This window comes from Semicossyphus pulcher, unplaced genomic scaffold, assembly GCF_022749685.1.
Source record: "Semicossyphus pulcher isolate SPU_LCO1_2020_fin unplaced genomic scaffold, fSemPul1.0.p SCAF_4, whole genome shotgun sequence".
NCBI lineage: Eukaryota > Metazoa > Chordata > Actinopteri > Labriformes > Labridae > Semicossyphus > Semicossyphus pulcher.
In genome coordinates this window covers 1781157-1800001 of record NW_027211715.1, presented here as the reverse complement: position 1 = coordinate 1800001, position 18845 = coordinate 1781157, and the positions used below count along the sequence as shown (strand labels likewise).

Here is an 18845-nt window from a genome sequence, read left to right as displayed (position 1 = left end):
GAGGTAGGTAGCAGAGCAAGTGTAGCAAGGAAGCTTGGTTTGTTTTGGTTGAGTTTCTCTTTAGCATCTCTCCTGCTAGCATGCGTCCCTTCTGGCTACTTCACCTACAGCAGTTATCTCAGTAGTTACACTTTCAGACGTCAGCTCCAGCCCGGGTCTAAGATGAATTTTGAGCTCAGAGCTCGGCGGCAGTTTCGCGCTGTGCTTCACGCCCAACAGACACATACTGCTGATGATGCGTAAGCAGCCGAACTCTTGGTTAGAAAGCAGAACAACAAACAGCATGTTTCCTAAAATGTTGAAATATTTCTTAAGTGACCTCAAACATATTATGCTTCTATATGTTGAGCCCGGTGTGGTGAATGGGCTGTACTCACTGTATATAACACTTATCTAGTCTTACGATCACACAGAGCGTTTTTACACTACATGTCACATTCACACTCACATGTTAGATTTACTTGAGTAGGTTTACTTTTCAGATATGTTTTTATTTAGGTATATGTGAGTTTACATTTTAGATTAATATAGTTGAGGTTGTTATTTATTATTGCTGTTAGAATTCCTGATGTACATATTCCTTCTTGTAATGTTAGGGTTATTTTTACTGTGAATTTATTTTCTCCTGTGCTGTTGTCACCTTTATAACCTCTCTCTGTCTATCTATCTATCTCTCTATCTATCTACACACTGATAGCAAAGGTCTAAGTGCAACCCTTCGTGTGGCTGTAGCAGTCTGAGCCACAGCCTTCAAACCTCAAACCACTTTTGCTAAAAACCAAACGTGTCTGTAACACAAAGTCCTGAAATCTGACATCCATGTTTCATGTCTTTATTGATCTTTTATTTATCTGATCGTTTCCTTTTAAATCTATAGTTCTTGTACAACTGCTTGCTTCTAGAAAACATTTAATATTTAACTTTTAACTTACTTATATGAAAGATTGTCTCTAACACATAACATACCAATAAGCATGTTACGTATTAGCATTAAAAACAAGACATTAAAACGTTACAGTGGCATTTAAAAGACATGAAAAAGATGATAAAAACACAAATCAAAAGTAAGCTCAAATTATTATAAATGTAAATTAAGTTATTAATTGAAAAGCTCTCGTAAACAATGTTTTTAACCCTGATTGAAATGTACTGAAGCCCATGAAGCTTGTTAAGCCAAACGCACAGTCCGCTTTACCCGACTGAATATCTGGTGTTGCTTTGGAAAGAGTATCAACAACATTCAATTTGATCTTGCCCCTTTAATATGTCCCCCTGCAGAGAAACCGTCCCTGCAGAGCAGACACTCTCTGGACAGTGCGAAGGTCCAGGAGAAGGAGGCCGGGCCGCTGTGGATCACGCTGGCTCTGCAGAAACAGAAAGGCTTCAGGGAGCAGCAGCAGAACCGAGAGGAGCGGCGCAGCCAGAGAGAGGCCAAGCTGGCAGAGAAACAAGCTCGAGACAGAGACAGTGTAAGTGCTCCAGATTCACACTTCTTCATTCACATAATCTGTCAGTTGTCCTCCTCTCATTCATCACACCTCTCTCCTGCAGGTCACTCTGGTGAGCCCCACAGAGAGCCGAGGCAGCGGCAGCACCAGTCCGTCCTCTAAACCTCAGACTCCAGAGGAGCCCAAGAGACCCGACAGCCTGCTGGGACGATTCGAGCGCCGAGAACAGCTGAAGAAAGCCAACACTTTACCGAGCTCGGTCACTGGTGAGAACCTGCACGCTGAGGATTCTTAGAAGACGTGTAGCGCTGAACTTACTGTCAAAAGTGGCAAAACAACTTCTGAATGTGGCGACCTGGGCTCTGGAAAATGGATGGACGTTTTTTACTGCTGGCAGACACAATATAAACTAAATAATTAAAAGAGTCTCTCAGATGAATCAGTGTGAGAGGAACCAGCTATAAATCTACTGTATATTAACGGTATACTGAAACTGTTACACGTTACAGTTTTGGGGAAGATTATCAGAAATTAGTTTGATTATCAATAAAATGTTTTTAACCAAAAGTATTTGATGATTAAATTTTGTCAAATGGGAACATTTTCAGCTTCTTCTTATTTTACATGAGAGTTAACTGAATATTTTTGGCCTGTTGTTTGAAAAAAACAAGACAGATTAAAAGCTAAATTGTGACGGGCGCTTTTCATTTTTTTCTGATGATTTTAAGTTATTTTCAGCTGCAAAAGTTTTACTAAACTTTTTAGTTTTATTTTCAAGATACTCGTAAAATACATTTGCATTATATAAAACAGATAAACATTTCCTTTTGTGCGTTACACGACAGATTTTTAAAATCCAGGAAAAAGCAATAAAACAAATATGTTAACCAACACGTACATATGGATATGACCCGCACATGGAATCAGAAGCTACATTATAAATTAAATGAAACCTCAAATTTCATGAAAAACTTAGTTGCTTAATGATGAATAATAAACTAAAGCTGTTTTAGTTTCAATGATGACTCTATGGTGGCCTGCAAGGGCAAATACACTGCAACGGCAGAAAAAAGAAACAGGCTGTAGAGTCAGGATTGGTGCAAATTAAAAAGTGTTTAAAACAATAACACAAATAAGCTGCAACTCAGGCCATGTCTACACGTACACAGGTATTATTGAAAACAGAGTTTTTGCCTCCTTCGTTTCCAAAAATATCCCGTCCACACAAACACGGTTATAAAAAATCCCCGTCCAAACAAAAACGCAAAAACACAACAGAAGCGCTGTCATGAGAACACCACACCAACAGGCGGCGATATAACCCGGTCGTGCAAAGAAGAGGAAGAAGATTCGCGGCCAGTCAAAGGTGTGAAAAAATCTATCCTGACGCCTCTGCTCCTCAATGTAGTGGACGAGTAACTGTACATATATGTGTAAACATGTAAAATGTCCTGTTAAGAATCACTGTTTATGTCTCGTCAGTCATTTTTTATTTATTTTTGCTTTTTAAGCCTTTATTTAGAGAGAGGACAGTGGATAGTACCGGAAATGCGGGAAGGGAGAATGGGGATGACACGCGGCAAAGGGCCAAGGGCGGGAGTGGAACCCGGGGCCGCCCCGTCGAGGACTATAGCCTCTGCATATGGTCACCGATTTAATCGCTGAGCCAAACCTTCTTGTCAGTCAATTTGCAAGGAATGTCACAAAGGAGGCGCACTCTATACCCCCTCTACACGTCTCTGTGGAAACGGAGTTTGTAAAACTTTTCACCCTGGCCGGAGTTTTACTAAAGATCTGTTTTCAGTGACCTAAAACAGCGTTTGTGTGGACGAAAGGACAAAACGCAGAGAAAAAGCTACGTTTTGAAAAATACCGTGTACGTGTGGACATGGCCTCAAAAATGTGATAAAACACAGGCTGCAGAGAGCAGAAAAAACAAACAAATTAAAAGACAAACACATAAATTATGCAAATTCGGAAAGACACAAACCCAGAAAACAAAGGAAACCAGTAGAAAGTGCTCCAGGCCTGTAGGGGGCGCTGTGTGGAACAGCTTTGTTTTTGACAGGAGACAGAGAGACGAAGCAATGAATTTGATTAATATAAATGATTTGATAACTGATTTGTATCTGCTTCTTGCCCTTTGTTGTTGTTTCAGTGGAGATTGCAGACCCTACACCGTCGCCCCCTGCTGTGAAGGAGGTGTCAAAGCGCTTCCCGTCCACTGACTCCCCGCAGGTGTCCACAGAGCCGGCCTGGCTGGCCCTCGCCAAGAGGAAGGCCAAAGCCTGGAGCGACTGTCCTCAGATCATCAAATAACATCGGACCCCCCCACCCTGCTCCACACTGGCTCCGGCCTGCACTGAGACTGCACACTGCCCACAGGGTCACCTGCCCCCTCCCTCCAAACCCCACCTGACTGTGAAGTAACGCCCTCCATCACCTCGTAACCCCCCCCACACACACACTGGCTGGTACTATTATCATGTTAAAGTGCGCTTCACATTCAAATACTCCCAAACAGCTGCACAGATATATGTAAACTAACGCGCGCATGCACATACTGTAAACAAACACACGTATAGACGCAGGTAGAAGGAACACGCCGCAGTCCTCAGCAGCCAATCAGACGCAGGGATGGCCGTCCAAACAGCCAACCCAAACTTTTTTTATTTTGTAGCCAACTGTGTAAATAACTCATCCGCTCATCACGTTAACAGGTGAATTTTCTGTATTAGAGAGGTTCAGCTCTGACATGTGACGGTGTTTAATCAGAGGGTTAACTGTCTGTGTTTAAAGGGCTACCAGTGAACAATAACGCCACCTGTGGGCAGCTGGTGGAAGTGTTACATCCTCTCTGCCCTCGTCGGTATTATTTCTGTATGTTTAAAGATCCTGTATCTCCTCTCTGAGCCTTGTTTGTCATGTACAAAAGAAAGACGCCTTCTTTTTCTTACTCATACTCTCAGCAGAACAACTCTCACTGTGTCCGTGATGACTGTGATAGCCGTCAGAGAGGCTATTGTACATTTCTGCCATTAGAAAGATTCACACAGTGGGAGCATTAAACACAGCACTGAAGTCTACAAGTGTTACTGGGCATTGACAGTGGGCGCTTCTCATTTCTCCTTTTGTGCATCCTCGTGTCCTCCGTCCTCCGTCCTATGACCTTGAAGTAGATCTCAGCGTGATATCCTGAAGGTTATAAAATCTGACCACTTACACCTCTAAAGTGAAATAACACGTTATTTATCTTTTTGTATTTTATTGCGACAAAACATGAAGTGAAAGTCTTTTTGGCTGCAACTTATTCACACACATTTTTTTGTGCAGCACAGCTTCATAGAACTGTGTTGCCTAAAATTCCTTTAAGCTCAAACTGATATGTTGAATACTAAATGTTTGAATTTATGGTTTGAACTGAAAGTTATCATAAATTATCAAGCTTTGGCGCAAAAAAAAACAAGGAGTTTGTTCCCAAAAAGGCTCCTCAGTCGTCTAGAGGTGGTTTGCTTTTGCAGCGTACGACCTGAAGCAAATCACTTTACAGCTTTTCTAAATAATTAAAAGCAGCAGGACAGAGTGGCAACACAGACTGCATATAAGAAGTGTACGCAGCCACCTTCATGTCATGTGGCTGGCATATTGAATGTCGCCATCTTGGTTTTCTGAAGCCAGGAGTGACCATGTTTAGAGGAGGAAGTGTTTGTCAAAATCTAAAGCTGTGTCCCAAATCAGGGGCTGCATCCTTCGAAGGCTGACGTCACAGTTGCACATGGAAGGCTGTCCCATTTCGAAGGTTCCTTCAGATGCGTCCTCCTTTTCCCGGGCCACGGAGGATCCATCGGGTACATCCTTTGTGGCCCAACGTCTCCCAGGATTCATTGCGGGTCGATTCAAACGAGATGGTGGACTATCAAGGAATACACTTTAAATGTAAACGTTTTTGGTTTCAACTCAATCGAATAGCTGCGATACGAGTGTTCAAACAAAAAAGGCCTTGACACTTTAAATGATCTTTAAAATAATAGGTTAAGCTACGTGTACCTAATGTAAGCTAGTTAGCCTGCTAGCTACCTGTTGCTAGGCGTCAGGAGCAGTGCTTTGTGACTCAGAGGGAAAGGGCGGGAACAGCTGCTCACAAACAGGAAATCCTTTGTAGAGCAGACCGTCTCACTTCGGTTCGGCTTTAGCGTCTACACAGGCTACGAATGACTCATCCTTTGCAGACCTCGTCCTTCGAAGGATGCAGCCCCTGAATTCATATTAATTATATTATATATTAATTCGGAAGCTAATTTTGGCTAGCAAAATGTACATGCCAGAAAGGTGAACAGCGACTCCTCAGAGTGTCCTGAAGGACAACCGAATGCAGAGCAAGACATTTTTCAGGTTGTCAATCACAGCTAGCCCCGCCCTAAACCCTCCCCTGCTTTCTGGTCTGTGACTCTAAATGGGAGCATCATTGACTGAATGAACATCATGCTGTGTTGAAGGAGAGATTGAGACCATTAACTCATTAGCAACATGTTTACTGAGGGAATAAATCAGGAGAGAAGTAGGCTGAATTTCTCATCTTTTTGCCCCCTGCTGGTCATTAGAAAGAATGCAGGTTTAAGGCGTCTACTTCTTATATTCAGTCTGAGAGGTTAAATACGTAACAGAAAGGAACCAGTGATGTACAAACTGAGAAACGAGAGGAGCCCTGTGAACTGAACATTTTGTGTGATGGTATAATTTGGGTTTGTTTTGCTTTGCTAACGGAGAAAGACACCTGCTTGCTGTAACATACGATTTCTGTATCCGTCCTCCTGTAACACACTTGTGTTTGTAGGCCATCACTTCCTCGTCAGTGTGATATGATCTTACAAACATTTCCTGTATGAAAAAAAAAAACCCTCCAGCGTCCTCATCTCCTGCCTCTCACTAAATGATCTGTATGTACGTGAGTATGTACTGTACGGAGGTCAGACGGAGCAGAAAGAGTCACTTTGTCGGTTTGTTTCTAACGTTGGTCGTGCACAATAGTGTAGTGTGCGCAGTGTTACATGTAACAAGGAAAATGTTTGGTATTATTTGCACTTTTTTGTCCCACTTAGAGATATTCATGAGAAGATTCTTAAAGAGAAACAAAATGTTATGAATAATGTAAATTAAATACTGATGTCTGAAGCGAAAGAGTGCAGACTCATTACTATCCTGAGCTTTAATTAAAATCTATTTATTTCCCACAGCTCCCTCTCTGCGCTGACACAGATAGCAAAGCCATCAGTGTTTATTATAAGAGCACTTTGTTCTTCTTTGTGTCCTCTTTTACTGTCAGTTTAAAACAATACACAAAGTCATTACGGCACCCGATTACGAGACATCCTCCCCACACCACAGGAGACGAAAACAGCTCCCCCTGCAGAGTGAAAGAGGTCAACATCTGTCCATCTTCTCCATCCAGGATCCACACGGTGCCGTCTGTGGAGGCCAGAGCCACCAGCATCCCCCTCCAGCCCACCGCCGAGCCGTCAAACACACACGGGCTGGAGTAGACCTTCCCCGAGGTCTGGAAAGTCCAAACTAAAGAGCCGTCTGCACAGTTCAGACAGTACAGGCGGCCGTCATGTGACCCACAGAGGACCCTCTGCTGGTCCGGAGTCACGCACGGAGACGAGAAGACGGGTCCTTCTGTTAGAAACTGCCACACCTGCAGAGAAACAAGAGGCACACACTGAAAACCAGAAGGGGAATTCTGTTTATACATATTTTATTTGCTAATGACTAATAGGCACTAAAAGTTTTGGAATTGCTCCAGTAGATGTGTTCATCCTGCAGCAGTGAAACAGGCTGTAATGGCTGAAACACAACACTTGATGGATCAAAGTGCGTCTGCTCAAAGTGTTTCCACTGACAGGCTCAGATTGTTCTTCTAAGTGTGTGACAACATGACAGAAAGGATCCCTACAGAGATAGACCTTTTAGTTACAGAGGAAGATGATTGTTTTAACCACACACAGACGTTACATCGCTCTCTGCACACACACCAGACTCCATTCAGAAAAAAGTCTAATTTTACCTCACAGATTACTGGAGTTGCAGGTCTATCGCTGCCATGACTGGTTAGTTTGTTTGTGATATTGTGCGACCTTTGTGTTCAAGTTGTGTGACTTGAAACAAAACAAAAACAACAACAAACGAACTGATCAAGGCAGCAGTAGATCAGTTACTCCAGTACTCTGTGAGGCAAAATTACACTATTTTTGAATGGAGTCTGGTGGCTTTGAAGAGAGCGATGTAACGTCTGTTTTTGGTTTAACAAAAAGGGATCCTTTCTGTAATGTTGTCAGAGACCTAGAATAAACATCTGAGCCGGTCAGATTTTATTGGACATACTTTGATTTGACATGTTTCCCCTTTAGAATATCATTGCAGCCATTACAGCCTGTTTCATTGCTGCAGGCAGAAGCAACCTACTGGAACAATCCCAAGACTCTCAGCTGCTGTAACGTGATAAATATGATCTTATGTTATCTTAGAAATATAAAAACATACTAACAAACAGGTTACGTACTTTGTCAGAATTAAGACAGAAGAGTAATGGGGAATGTGCAGTTAGCATTAGCTCAACAGTTAGCATTAGCTCAACTCAGCTCTGACGCAGCAGAGGGAGAGTGATGTCAATCAGATTAATTAAAAATCAGAAGCTGGCTTAAATTCTGCATCATTTCCTAAAATCCTGTGAGTGTGTGTGTGTGTGTGTGTGTGTGTGTGTGTGTGTGTGTGTGTGTGAGTGTGTGAGTGTGTGTGTGTGTGTGTAAATGCAGCGTGGAAATGGATGTGTGTGCCACTAATAATTAAACTACTATAGGAAAGTTAATTACGAATATAAAGACAGTGAATGGATGTTGCTGACAGACAGTTTCATGAATATTCTAAGGATTATAACTTAAACAAAAAAATCTATACTTCATATAATTTTTGCCTCAAACCATCTCTTTGGTGGAAGTTATTTCATAGTTTTGTCACATCATGTTTCTCACCTGTTTCCCCTCGTTGCTGAAGCAGCAGATGTTTCCGTCCACCGAGCCGATCATCAGGCGACCAGAGGAGCCGTTTGGTGACGAGAAGAACGGGACGTCGCTGCTGTACGACCACAGCACCTCCCCGCTGTCCTGAGACAGAACACCCACAGCAGTGTGTGTGTGTGTTAAAGTGCGAACAAAGTGACTGAATTACTGAGTGACGTTTGGTGTTTTTACTCACAGGGCTCAGACAGAGCAGGTGACCTCCCAGTGACGCCGCGTACAGCTGTCTGAGGGAGGAGAGGAGGTACGGGGAGGAGAACACAGCTCCACCTCCACAGTGACGCCTCCAGACGCACCTCTCATCCTACACACATCAAACACACACACACACACACACACACACACACACACACACACACACCTTTAATTCCTACATTCAGTTATTTCAGTTTATTCATTCTTAAAGGGGGAAATTTGGTCACAGTAAAATGTCTCCCACTCTATAAAAAAGAAAAGTGAGTGAAATGATGCTGAGAAACTGATCATATAAACCATATTAATGACAAATATTTGTATAAATACATAACTCTTATACTAAGTTTAATTTTAATACACTTGTGCATTATTCAGTCACTACTGCACAGCTGAAAATGTCAAAAGGTACATAAATGATGTGTTTGAGCTGCTCAAAAAAAAGTATTTATTATTTTATACAATCAATCAATGATTAAACAAAAGGCTAACCGACCTGAAAACAGGACCAATGAAACAGCCCATTCATAAGAAATGAAAGCTTATAAATTATACACACGTAGCACACGTCAGTAAAGTCACCTCAGCATCCTGAACCAGTCACAGAAACAGAAGACGACCTTTAAACTAAGGTGTTTAATTGAACTCTTCTCTTAGATCTATCGCCAAAAACCTTTTTCACATAACAGGAATCAATACATCTCGAACTGGTTAAGCAGCTTCCTCGACTAAACAGACTTCAGTTTAACTCTGAAGACAACATTACACTTTCTAATCTCTCTGATTGATCTATTGAATTACAAACAAATGAACTGATTCAGGCATTGGCAGATCAGCAACTCCTCTGCAAGGTAAAATTGCTCTTTTTGTCAATGGGATTTGGTGGTTTTAAAGAGAGAAGTAGGACTGTTTCAGTTCAGATAGACCTTTTCGTTAAAGAGGAAGATTTTTTTTAACCAGAAACAGCCTTTACATCTCTCTCTTCAAAGCCACCAAACTCCATTTAAAAAACCTTTGATTTAACCGCATAAAACAAAGGAGTTTCTGGTCTACTGCTGCCACAACCAGTTAGTTTGTTTGTATTATTGTGTGACTTGGGTGGTGTAGATAGTTAGTTTGGGTCCAACACAAAATTTCTGGGTAACACACTAACACAGATTGAGGCCACAGTAGACCAGAAAATCCCATGATCTGTGAGATAAAATCACGTTTTTTTTCAATGGAGTCTGGTTGGCTTTGCAGAGAGCGACGTAACGTCTGTTTGTGGATACAACAATCATCTTCCTCTGTAACAAAAAGGTCTATCTCTGTAGGGATCCTTTCTGTCATGTTGTCACACACTTAGAATAACAATGTGAGCCTGTCAGTGGAAACAACAAGAACTTTTAGTGGATAAAATGTTTGACCTAATGGATTACGTTGCAGCAATTAAAGCCTGTTTGACATCTTCCTACTAAAACAAGACTTATTAGTCATTCGGACCTAAAATATGTAAAAATAGATCATGTTTAAAACACTGTAAATCCCCTTTAAGGTTGTTAAAAAGGATGTGTCATAGTGAATCTATGTTGAATATTGCGCTCGATTTGTTGCAGGCAGTTAGTCTGCTGAGAAAGAGCTCTTAAGCTGGCCTTCTTTTTTTGATTTCAAAATAAAAGTTTAACAAAAACAAAGTTGAAATTCGTGCTCACCTCTGGGTTCAGTGCGTAAACGTGCCCATCATGTGACCCCACCATCACCAGACCTGTGAGGGGGTCCACAGCAGGGCTGCTCTTCACAGCGTCTCCCGTCTCAAATATCCACCGAGTCTCTCCAGACGCAGCGTGCAGGAAATACACACAGCCGTCATAGCAGCCTGCAAAACGACACAAAGAAATCTAATAAAACACAGTCAGATATTTCTACACAGAGCTCAGAGAGCTGGTACTGACCGATAATCACGAGGCTCCCACATCGAGACACAGCAGCTGATGCTTCGATTCTGCCCCCGAGGACTCGCTCCCACAGGAGGCCCCCAGTGGTCAGGTCTAACGCCTGCATCCTGTGAGAGTGGGAGCCGATGAACACTGTAGTTTTGTCTTTTTTCTCTTCTACTAGAAGCACTGGGGAGGCGTCCACACATCTGCCCGTGTCTGAGGACCAGCTCAGACTGAGGTCCAGAACTCCAGAATCCTTTCCTCTGACTTTATCAGCCTCAGAGTTTATATTCGTTTCTGGATTTCTGACTTCCATCACCTCACCTGCTCGTCTAATAACTCTAAATGGCCGTTTCTCCTCCTGCAGCCGCTCTGTGTGTTCTCTCTTTGCTGGCACTGCAGAGGGAGCTTCGGCGGGCCGTTTCTTTCCCTCAGACTTCTTGCTCTCGAGTGGCAGCATCAGTGTTAGTCTCTCAACATGATGCAGGACGTCAGAGAAGTTCCTGTCGAGGACGACCTCCAGAAGCTCCGGCGAGGTCACTCCTGCAGCCGCGAGGACGTCCTCACAGAGGTGCAGAGCCTTCAGGGAGTCTCCTCCGCTCAACAGGAAGTTTGATTCCACATCGATGGTTGCATCTTTAGGAAGACCGAGAGTTTCCTGTTGATAAAAAGGCAGCAAGTTAAACCAGGAAGGATTTAAAGGTTCAGTTTTGGAAAACTTGCCTTACCTTCCACAAGGACTCAAGAGTTTGCTTCAGTTTGGTGAAATCTCCCCGTGAAGACTCCAAACTTTGTCTCTGTTTTTGGTATATTTTCATGAGTGATGCCATGTCCACTTTTCCTGCCAACAAACACAAGGAAAGTGTTACAAAAAAAGAAACACAGAAAAAACAGGAATGATGGGATATAAACACAAACAGGAGGTTCTAAGTGAATAAATGAAAGTGAGAGTGATTAAAGGCAAAACACAGGATCATGTAAAAGAAAAATCTTCAAAGGATAAAAACAAATAAAAGTAATAATTCTGTTCTCCTCCAATAAACACTGAAGGAGATCAGAACAGGAGAGTCCCTCCTCTGCATTGTGAACCAGCTGCAGGCGAGATCTAAATCTTTAATGCACAGGAATGATTGTACTTTATGTGACGGAGTGTGTCTCTGCTGAGGACTGACTGTGTCTGATTCTCACCATGAGGAGTCAGACTCAGAGTCGGGACCAGGACCAGCGTGTCAGGGACGCTGTGAGACGGCAGCAGCAGAGACAGCTGGTCCAGGATCAGTCTGCTCACGTCTCCGTCTGCTCCGCCCGGCTCCTCTGCAGAGGAGGGGAGGTGTTCCTGACGTGTTTGTTCCACATGTTCCTGCACAGAAGCTTCGGTCTGCTCAACAGATGTGGACGCTACGATGAAGGCGAGCAGTCGGGAGTTTTCACACAGACACACAGCGCAGGCCTCCACCTGAGGACGACTCTGTATGAGCTGGAGGAGGAGATGAAACATTAATACTTCACCTTCTCTTCTCATGAAATAGTATAAAGCTTGCTACGTTTATAGTAAGTTAAAGTCAGAGAAAACAAACCAGCTCCACTGGTTGCCTAAAGAAGGTTGATTATATAGAAGTCTATGAGAAAATGCTCCTCCTCCTCTCCTGATTTATTCCCTCAGTAAACATGTTCCTAACGAGTTTATGGTCTCAGTCTCTAGTTTCTTCTTTAACTCAGCATGATGTTCATTTAGTCACTGATGCGCCCGTTTAGAGTCACACAGACCAGAAAGCAGGGGAGGGTTTAGGGCGGGGCTACCTGTGATTGACAAGTTGGTATCACAGCACACAGCGACAAAAAAAAATTGCTTTAGAAGTCATGTTCATTTTTCCAGCAAGAACATTTTAAAAGCCTGTTTTTAGCTAGCCAAAGTTAGCATCCCAAATAATATCACAGTTACCTTTAAACTTAGATGCTAACCAAGCCAGCATTAACTGGTCCCTCCTCTCTAGCTTCACCCTCTTGTCCAAGTACGAACGCTTATTGCTCCAAAACAAAACAAAGACATGACACCGAAGGAGAAAAGTATTTATTTAACATTTCTACATGACAACATCTTACCTGCTGCACGCTGTCCAGGTTCACCCGTTTCCCGTGTCGTTTAATCAGCCGGTCTCTCCGTCCGAGGTAGAACAGCTGTTTGTCTTTAACGTTCACCCAGTCTCCTGTCGCCCTCATCATTCCGGGGACAACAGCCTCCTCATCGTCCAGGAGGCACACTCTGTCCTTCCCACCTGCACCAAACATCAGAGGGATTTATGTGGATTTAGTTCACTCATACATGACGTGTGTATATGTGTGTAATACACTTTCTCACCTATAAACACCTGTCCTTCCCCGTCTGTAACAATGTGGCCGTGTTCATCTCTGACTTCCACCACTGTGTCCATCAGAGGAGTCCCGAGAGGCACCGGGGACATCGTGCTGAAAGGAAGTAATGTTTTATAAAGTGTTGACATGTTGATTTGATTAATAGCTGTATACAGGGTGCACCCACATGCTGTTGGACTGCAGCAGAGACTCTGGTATTTTGTACACGGAGGCCCAGCAGGAGACCTCAGTGATGCCGTAGATATTGTAGATGTGTGTTTTGTTCTCCTCATGTTTCCAGCTCCTCAGCAGAGCCGGCGAGGGGCAGGCCTCTCCTCCCAGAGCGAGAACCCGCAGCGAGGAGGTGGAGGACAGCACTTCCTGTCTGAGGGCATGCTGCCCAAAGCGGACGAGCAGCGTCGGTGTGACCTGTGGAGAGAGGAAGCGTTACATTGACCGTAAAGTATTCAGAGCAGAATCCAGTTTTTTCACACCTGCCTGCAGGACGGTCGTCTTGTGATCCCTGAACAGCAGCTGAGCCAGACGACGGGGCCTTTTCTTCATCACACTGGGGACGATGAGGAGCTGAGCCCCCAATGACAAGGCAAGGAACATATCCACCACAGAGGGGTCAAAGGTCAAAGGCGAGGCGAGGAAAACCACGTCATCTACGCTCATCTGAAACAAAGATCTAAGCCGACAGAGCTGCATATCTGATACTTTTAATTATGTATGAAAATAACGACGTTTTAGAGCCTCCGCTCACCTCAGGTGCAGAATGTTGGGGAGGATACACCTGTGCGGCACCCGCACAATCTTTGGGAGTCCAGTTGTTCCAGATGTGTGCAGCACATACGCTAAGTCTGTGTGTCCAGCGTCCTGTAACTCTGCAGCTGTACCACAGAGAGCAGCGCCCTCTGCTGTCTGAGCGACCGTTTGTTCTGGTCCTCGTTCATGCTCGGTGACTGGCAGCATTTTGATTTGTACCACTGTAAGTTTGAACTTCGGCAACTCGACACAAACGTCCACCGATGCATGTTTGACCACAGCCGCCTGAAATTTCTTTATGGGAGGAGGAAAGAAAAACAATGTAAATATTAAATATCCGAGTCTCATCCTTTGACAAAAACCTTCAGGATCAGCTGTAATTTATCCAGGAGACGGGGGTACTACACATTTGTCAAAATTCCATACTTTTTACATTTTTCCTGATTATATTTCAGATATTTTCTTAAAACCATTTCAAATACAGTCTGTTAAAACCTGGCTGATCCGTCCACACTCCTACACAGGAAGTCAGATGACATTTCGCTCTCAAAAACCTCAAAGAGAAAGTAAAATAACAGCTGCAACTTATACTTTTGTTATTTTCCTTTAACATATTAAATAAATAATATTATACCACTGTACGCCTCTATATTTTAGTCGCTTTTATAAATAAGAACTGAGAATTAGTTAAAAAAGTAAAATAATTTCATTTTGTCTGTACGGCTTTGTTCATTTCTTGTGTCCAACGAAGATGGCAGGCATTAATAAAAGACACTACACCATTTGTGATGCAATGTACCGGTATATATAAAATTGAAAGAAAATATAGAAAATAGGCAGTACTTGGTTTTCATACCCAGATCCTGAGAGAGAAAACATTTAACTGAAATCTTTTAAAGATTGTCATCAATTGCTGCAGCTGCACAATTAGCCATTACCATCATTGAACTGAAGAAAAGCATAGTATGGCACCTTTAAATAAAATCTGAAATGTTTCAACCTGCAGCATGTCAGTCTTCAGAGCACAGTGTCTGAGGCCACACTGGTTCATGACTCTGGCAGACAGGAGTCCTGGAGCCTCTGGGTCCAAGGGGACATAGGCTGCAGGAGTCTGCAGGATCCTGACACACAACATGGGACACTGTGTTATCCTCCAGTCACTTATTCAGATTTTTACATTTGCTGATGATTTTTATTGATCGTGAACTCACCCCAGAATCCACACAGGTATTAACAGATCATCACAACAGTACAGCCCAATCACGCCGTTATTAGCGGAGCAGTTCTTTCGTAGAATAAGCGACAGCTCAGTGGAAAGCTCCACCAGCTCTCTGTACCGCAGGGACACCGGGCTTCCCGACACCGACCCGCTGTCATATGTCACAGCTGCCCGGTCAGGGTGCAGAGAGGCTGCGGCGGATACAAGCTCCTGCAGAGTCCGAGCATCCATACTGATGACCGGTTAAGGACCACCCGCTCATTATCTGTTATTGCTCATTCTTAATTTAAAAAAAAAATACGAAACACATTACAATTAATTTACATTTCAATTTAGCGGAAGGATGGTTTGTTTATATCCAGCGAAGAAGCAGATGCTTGAAGCGTTGGGCACACTGTTTGTCGCGGGAAGATGACGTCTTAATTTAAAAAAACTGTCCCACTTGTGGTTGCTTCACGGCCTTCTGTTATACTCGTTTATGCAGCCAATTGGAAATCTGACATTATATGATCACACATACCAATAATAGCATATACAAACCAAATCCATAGTATATACGGGATTTTTTGTTTATATCTAAACATTTTAGCGGCGAGATGTTGCCTTTTTATTTTTTGATGTTTTATCTATCAACTAATGCTATTCAGTAACGGTGTTTTAAATGATCGTGTTTGCATGGGGCATATCCCCCCCCCCCCACACACACACACCATATTACTGACCTATATGTGTTGATTGTATCATCAAAAATTAAAGTCCAAGTATTTGGTTTAAAAAAATATATTCACCTTAAATTGAAATATTAGGAGCGCCATTTCGACAAGCACTATTTCCGAGTAGCTCTAAAGGCAACACACGCATCCTATCCAATCATCTGCCTCTACTGTGTTGCGAAGAATTTTGAACGTAAAAGCGCCTTTTATTTTAGTTAGCTGAAGAAACCTGTTAGTTTTATCTCCTAACAGCATAAACAAAACGCAGCATGGATGAATTTTTTGAGAAACAGATGGCAGACAACTGCGTTAATTACAAAAGATCACTGGATAGAATTATAGGCAAGGTGTGTAAGTGGCTAACGGGTTGTGTTTATCTTACCGTTAGCATGAAGTACAGTAGCTAGCTAACGTTAGCTTAAAGTTAACTTTGAAAACCGAAGTTTACTTACTTCTGCATTTGTTTTCAACAGTATTCAAAGCTTCAACACCATGACGGCGCGATAGAGGTGGACCTCGAAAATACAAAAACCAGAAGTAAGTATAGTTACTGTTAAAGCTGTTGTCACGTTACTACCAGTGGTTCAATGCAAGGGTTGTATTTACCGGATGTACTAAAACAAAATGAAGCGTGTTGACACTATAAGATAAACACGAATGAATATACCAATTGTGAAATATAGATTTTTTTAGTGCTGAAATAATCGATTCCATCCACCGATTAGCTGATTATTTATCACCATTAACACCAGTTTTATATCCTAGCATTTTACATACATTAGAATATTTTGGTTTCTAGTTGAATTTCACATTAAGCTCAGAAAAGTTCTACAAATTATCGATCTAAATGTTTAAGACTTTATTATTTATCAAGAAATTGGACACATTGAAAGTAATTTTAAGTTTTTTCTGTCTTCACTCCCTGCGTAACGAAGCACTTGAACGCTACATGAAGCGGTCGAAAGAAGAGCTGAGCATGTTGGAATCAAAGGTTTGGGCCGCTATGAACACAATCACAATCTGCTGACACATATATACAGATATTAAATATATGTCAAGCTATTAAAATTATAATCAAACACTTTCCCTGTCCTCAGAGCCTGACAGAGTTGAGAGACGAGTCAGTAAGAGGTAAGAACTGCAAGGTAATGATTGAAGAGGTGTTTGTACATTGTATTCCTATTAATCTGATTATTCTGATTTTCTTCCACCTCAGCCCAGGACACCATGAGAGACTCTCAGGTAAATGCTCTTTTTTTTACCTCAACAGTTCTGTCCTGAATATGGTGAGAATATATGAAATAATTCTGGTTTATTTTCAACAGCTGGACTTTTCACATCAAAGTGGTGGTGCTGATGACACCTGTGTCTCGAGTGTTTCTAGTGTTTCCACTACCTGCATGACTGTTGAGGAAGATGGTAAGAACAAGATAGGACATTTTAATTGTTTTAATCAGCATAGCACAACAAGCTTTATTGCATGAATCAAAATTAAAAAAGGTTTTCCGCTATTTTAGGTTGTGTTTCTGAAGCAGGGATGACCAGGAGTGACACGACTCAGCTGACTGTGAGCTCATTGGATGAGAGTCAGAGAACCATCTCTGAGGCGGAGCTGCAGCCGGAGGACCAGGACGAGGAGCTGGAAATGAGTCTCAGGAGGCATGGCAGCTTGGTGGACCTCTACCCCAGCATGATCAGTCGAATAGAGAAGGCCTGGTGCCGGCAGCACGTCTCAGAGGCTGCCGACTCTGTGCTGAGGAGGTACCGCAGGTGGCGACAGCAGTCAAACAGAAGCCTGAATTCCAACAACACTTTCACAGTCAATCTGAAACACAACAAAAGCAACGCAGAGAGGATGACCAGCAAGGAGAACTATGGGGGCCCCGTGACGAGGCACTTCATGGGGACCGAGAGTAACTCACGGTCCCACTTGCAGATGATGTGCAATCAGCAGGACTGGCAGGCACAGCAGCAATCTCCTGGGAGGGGGAGAGGCTTACTGAGAAGGGAGCAACACAAGCCCATCCTCGTCATGGACTTCTCCGGTCCTCCTGAGACCATTAAAACAAAAGAGATCTCTCTAAATGAGACCTTCACTGTGTCTGACCTGTCACCTCCTGAAGAATCCCAGCGAGGAGAACGCCCCCCCTCTTATTCTGTCAGTCCTTCACGATGTTCCTATCCCACTCCAAAAGGCCCCTTGGACCTGTCTCTGAGGTCTAAAAGGCTTTCTAACGCTGCACACTCGCTGCAGACTGATCCATACTCTATGTATACATCACAAACTGCTGCTGTTAGAGAGAGACCAGACTTCAACAGATCCCCAGTCAGACAGAGTCCAGCAAAAGCATGGATGATGAGCGGCCTCAGTAGATCACCTCAGGCCTTTTCCAGAAGCCCCCAACCATATTCTGAGGAAAGCTTCTCCAGAGAGCCGATGAGGCCCAGATCATTGTCCATGTCTCTGTCCTCCCCTCAACCAAAACATACTCTGCCCCAGAGGATGTTTTACCCTCAGGAGTACCCCCAGCAGTCCTTCCAGTCACAGCTGCCTTCACCTCACTCAGACAGGGCAGCAGAGTCTCGTCACAGGTTCCGGCGGCACCTTTCCTTCGACTCCTCCCTGCCATCGAACCATGTCTCCTACTCACCGAAGAAGCTCGACGAGGACTTTAAAAAACTCTACCACAAGTTTGTCTGCCAGAACAAATCCTCTTTCTTCAAAGGGCTTCCCTGCCGGTTCTGTGCTCGAGGCTCTGAGGCGAGCAGAGGCCACTCCTCCTCTGCTCTGGCCGCCCTCGCCTTGTCTCCACACCGCTCCGTTCTGAGGAAACGCCACAGGGAGTTAAGCTTGGACAGCCACCCCCAGTCCAAACGCTTCAGGGAAGAGTACTGTGCACCGTCCCCGGGGTCCCAACGCCGTGGGACAGCGATGCTGAGGCGCCGTCTTTCTCTGTCTGAATCAGAGCAGACTTATGATGGCCGCTCCTACAGCCCCAGTAAACACGGCGTGTTTCAGCGATCAGCAGATCCATATCAGGATGTTTGGATGAGTCGCAGCCGCTATGGATCAGCAGCTGAGTTCTCTGGCCATGGTAAGTCTCCTCTGTAATCACTGCTTATTTATTGAACAGTTTGTGTAAGTGTTGAATTCTTAGATTATT

General features: G+C 43.4%; 2 protein-coding genes across 4 annotated transcripts in view; one reads left to right on the top strand and one right to left on the bottom strand.

Annotated features, from left to right (window-relative positions):
* cracd (capping protein inhibiting regulator of actin dynamics) overlaps positions 1 to 6618 on the top strand; it is a 30672-nt gene extending 24054 nt beyond the window's left edge. For all 3 annotated transcript variants that reach the window (XM_069679446.1, XM_069679445.1, XM_069679444.1), the window contains 3 exons: positions 1279 to 1469; positions 1552 to 1714; positions 3607 to 6618. In XM_069679446.1, the coding sequence (XP_069535547.1) occupies positions 1279 to 1469; positions 1552 to 1714; positions 3607 to 3767 (515 nt within the window). In that variant the 3' untranslated portion in view covers positions 3768 to 6618. The remainder of the gene's footprint in view (positions 1 to 1278; positions 1470 to 1551; positions 1715 to 3606) is intronic.
* A 30-nt stretch (positions 6619 to 6648) lies between these two features.
* Positions 6649 to 15199, bottom strand: aasdh (aminoadipate-semialdehyde dehydrogenase). Its single transcript, XM_069679447.1, has 14 exons — positions 14961 to 15199; positions 14750 to 14870; positions 13748 to 14043; positions 13480 to 13672; positions 13169 to 13410; positions 12989 to 13095; positions 12733 to 12905; positions 11818 to 12106; positions 11358 to 11470; positions 10645 to 11287; positions 10405 to 10568; positions 8700 to 8825; positions 8477 to 8608; positions 6649 to 7143 (listed from the first exon to the last, which is right to left on the bottom strand). Exons 1-14 carry the CDS (start codon positions 15197 to 15199, stop codon positions 6727 to 6729), a joined length of 3255 nt encoding a protein of 1084 aa, XP_069535548.1. The 3' UTR covers positions 6649 to 6726.
* Between the last annotated feature and the right edge of the window lie 3646 nt (positions 15200 to 18845).

Excerpts from the sequence above, each read along its gene's own strand:
- aasdh (XM_069679447.1), bottom strand. The coding sequence starts at position 15,199 with ATGGATGCTCGGACTCTGCAGGAGCTTGTATCCGCCGCAGCCTCTCTG. Across the intron at positions 11,471-11,817 it reads TCTGAGTCTGACTCCTCATG|GAAAAGTGGACATGGCATCA; the intron begins GTGAGAATCAGA and ends GTTTGTTGGCAG. Across the intron at positions 8,826-10,404 it reads TTTACGCACTGAACCCAGAG|GATGAGAGGTGCGTCTGGAG; the intron begins GTGAGCACGAAT and ends TGATGTGTGTAG.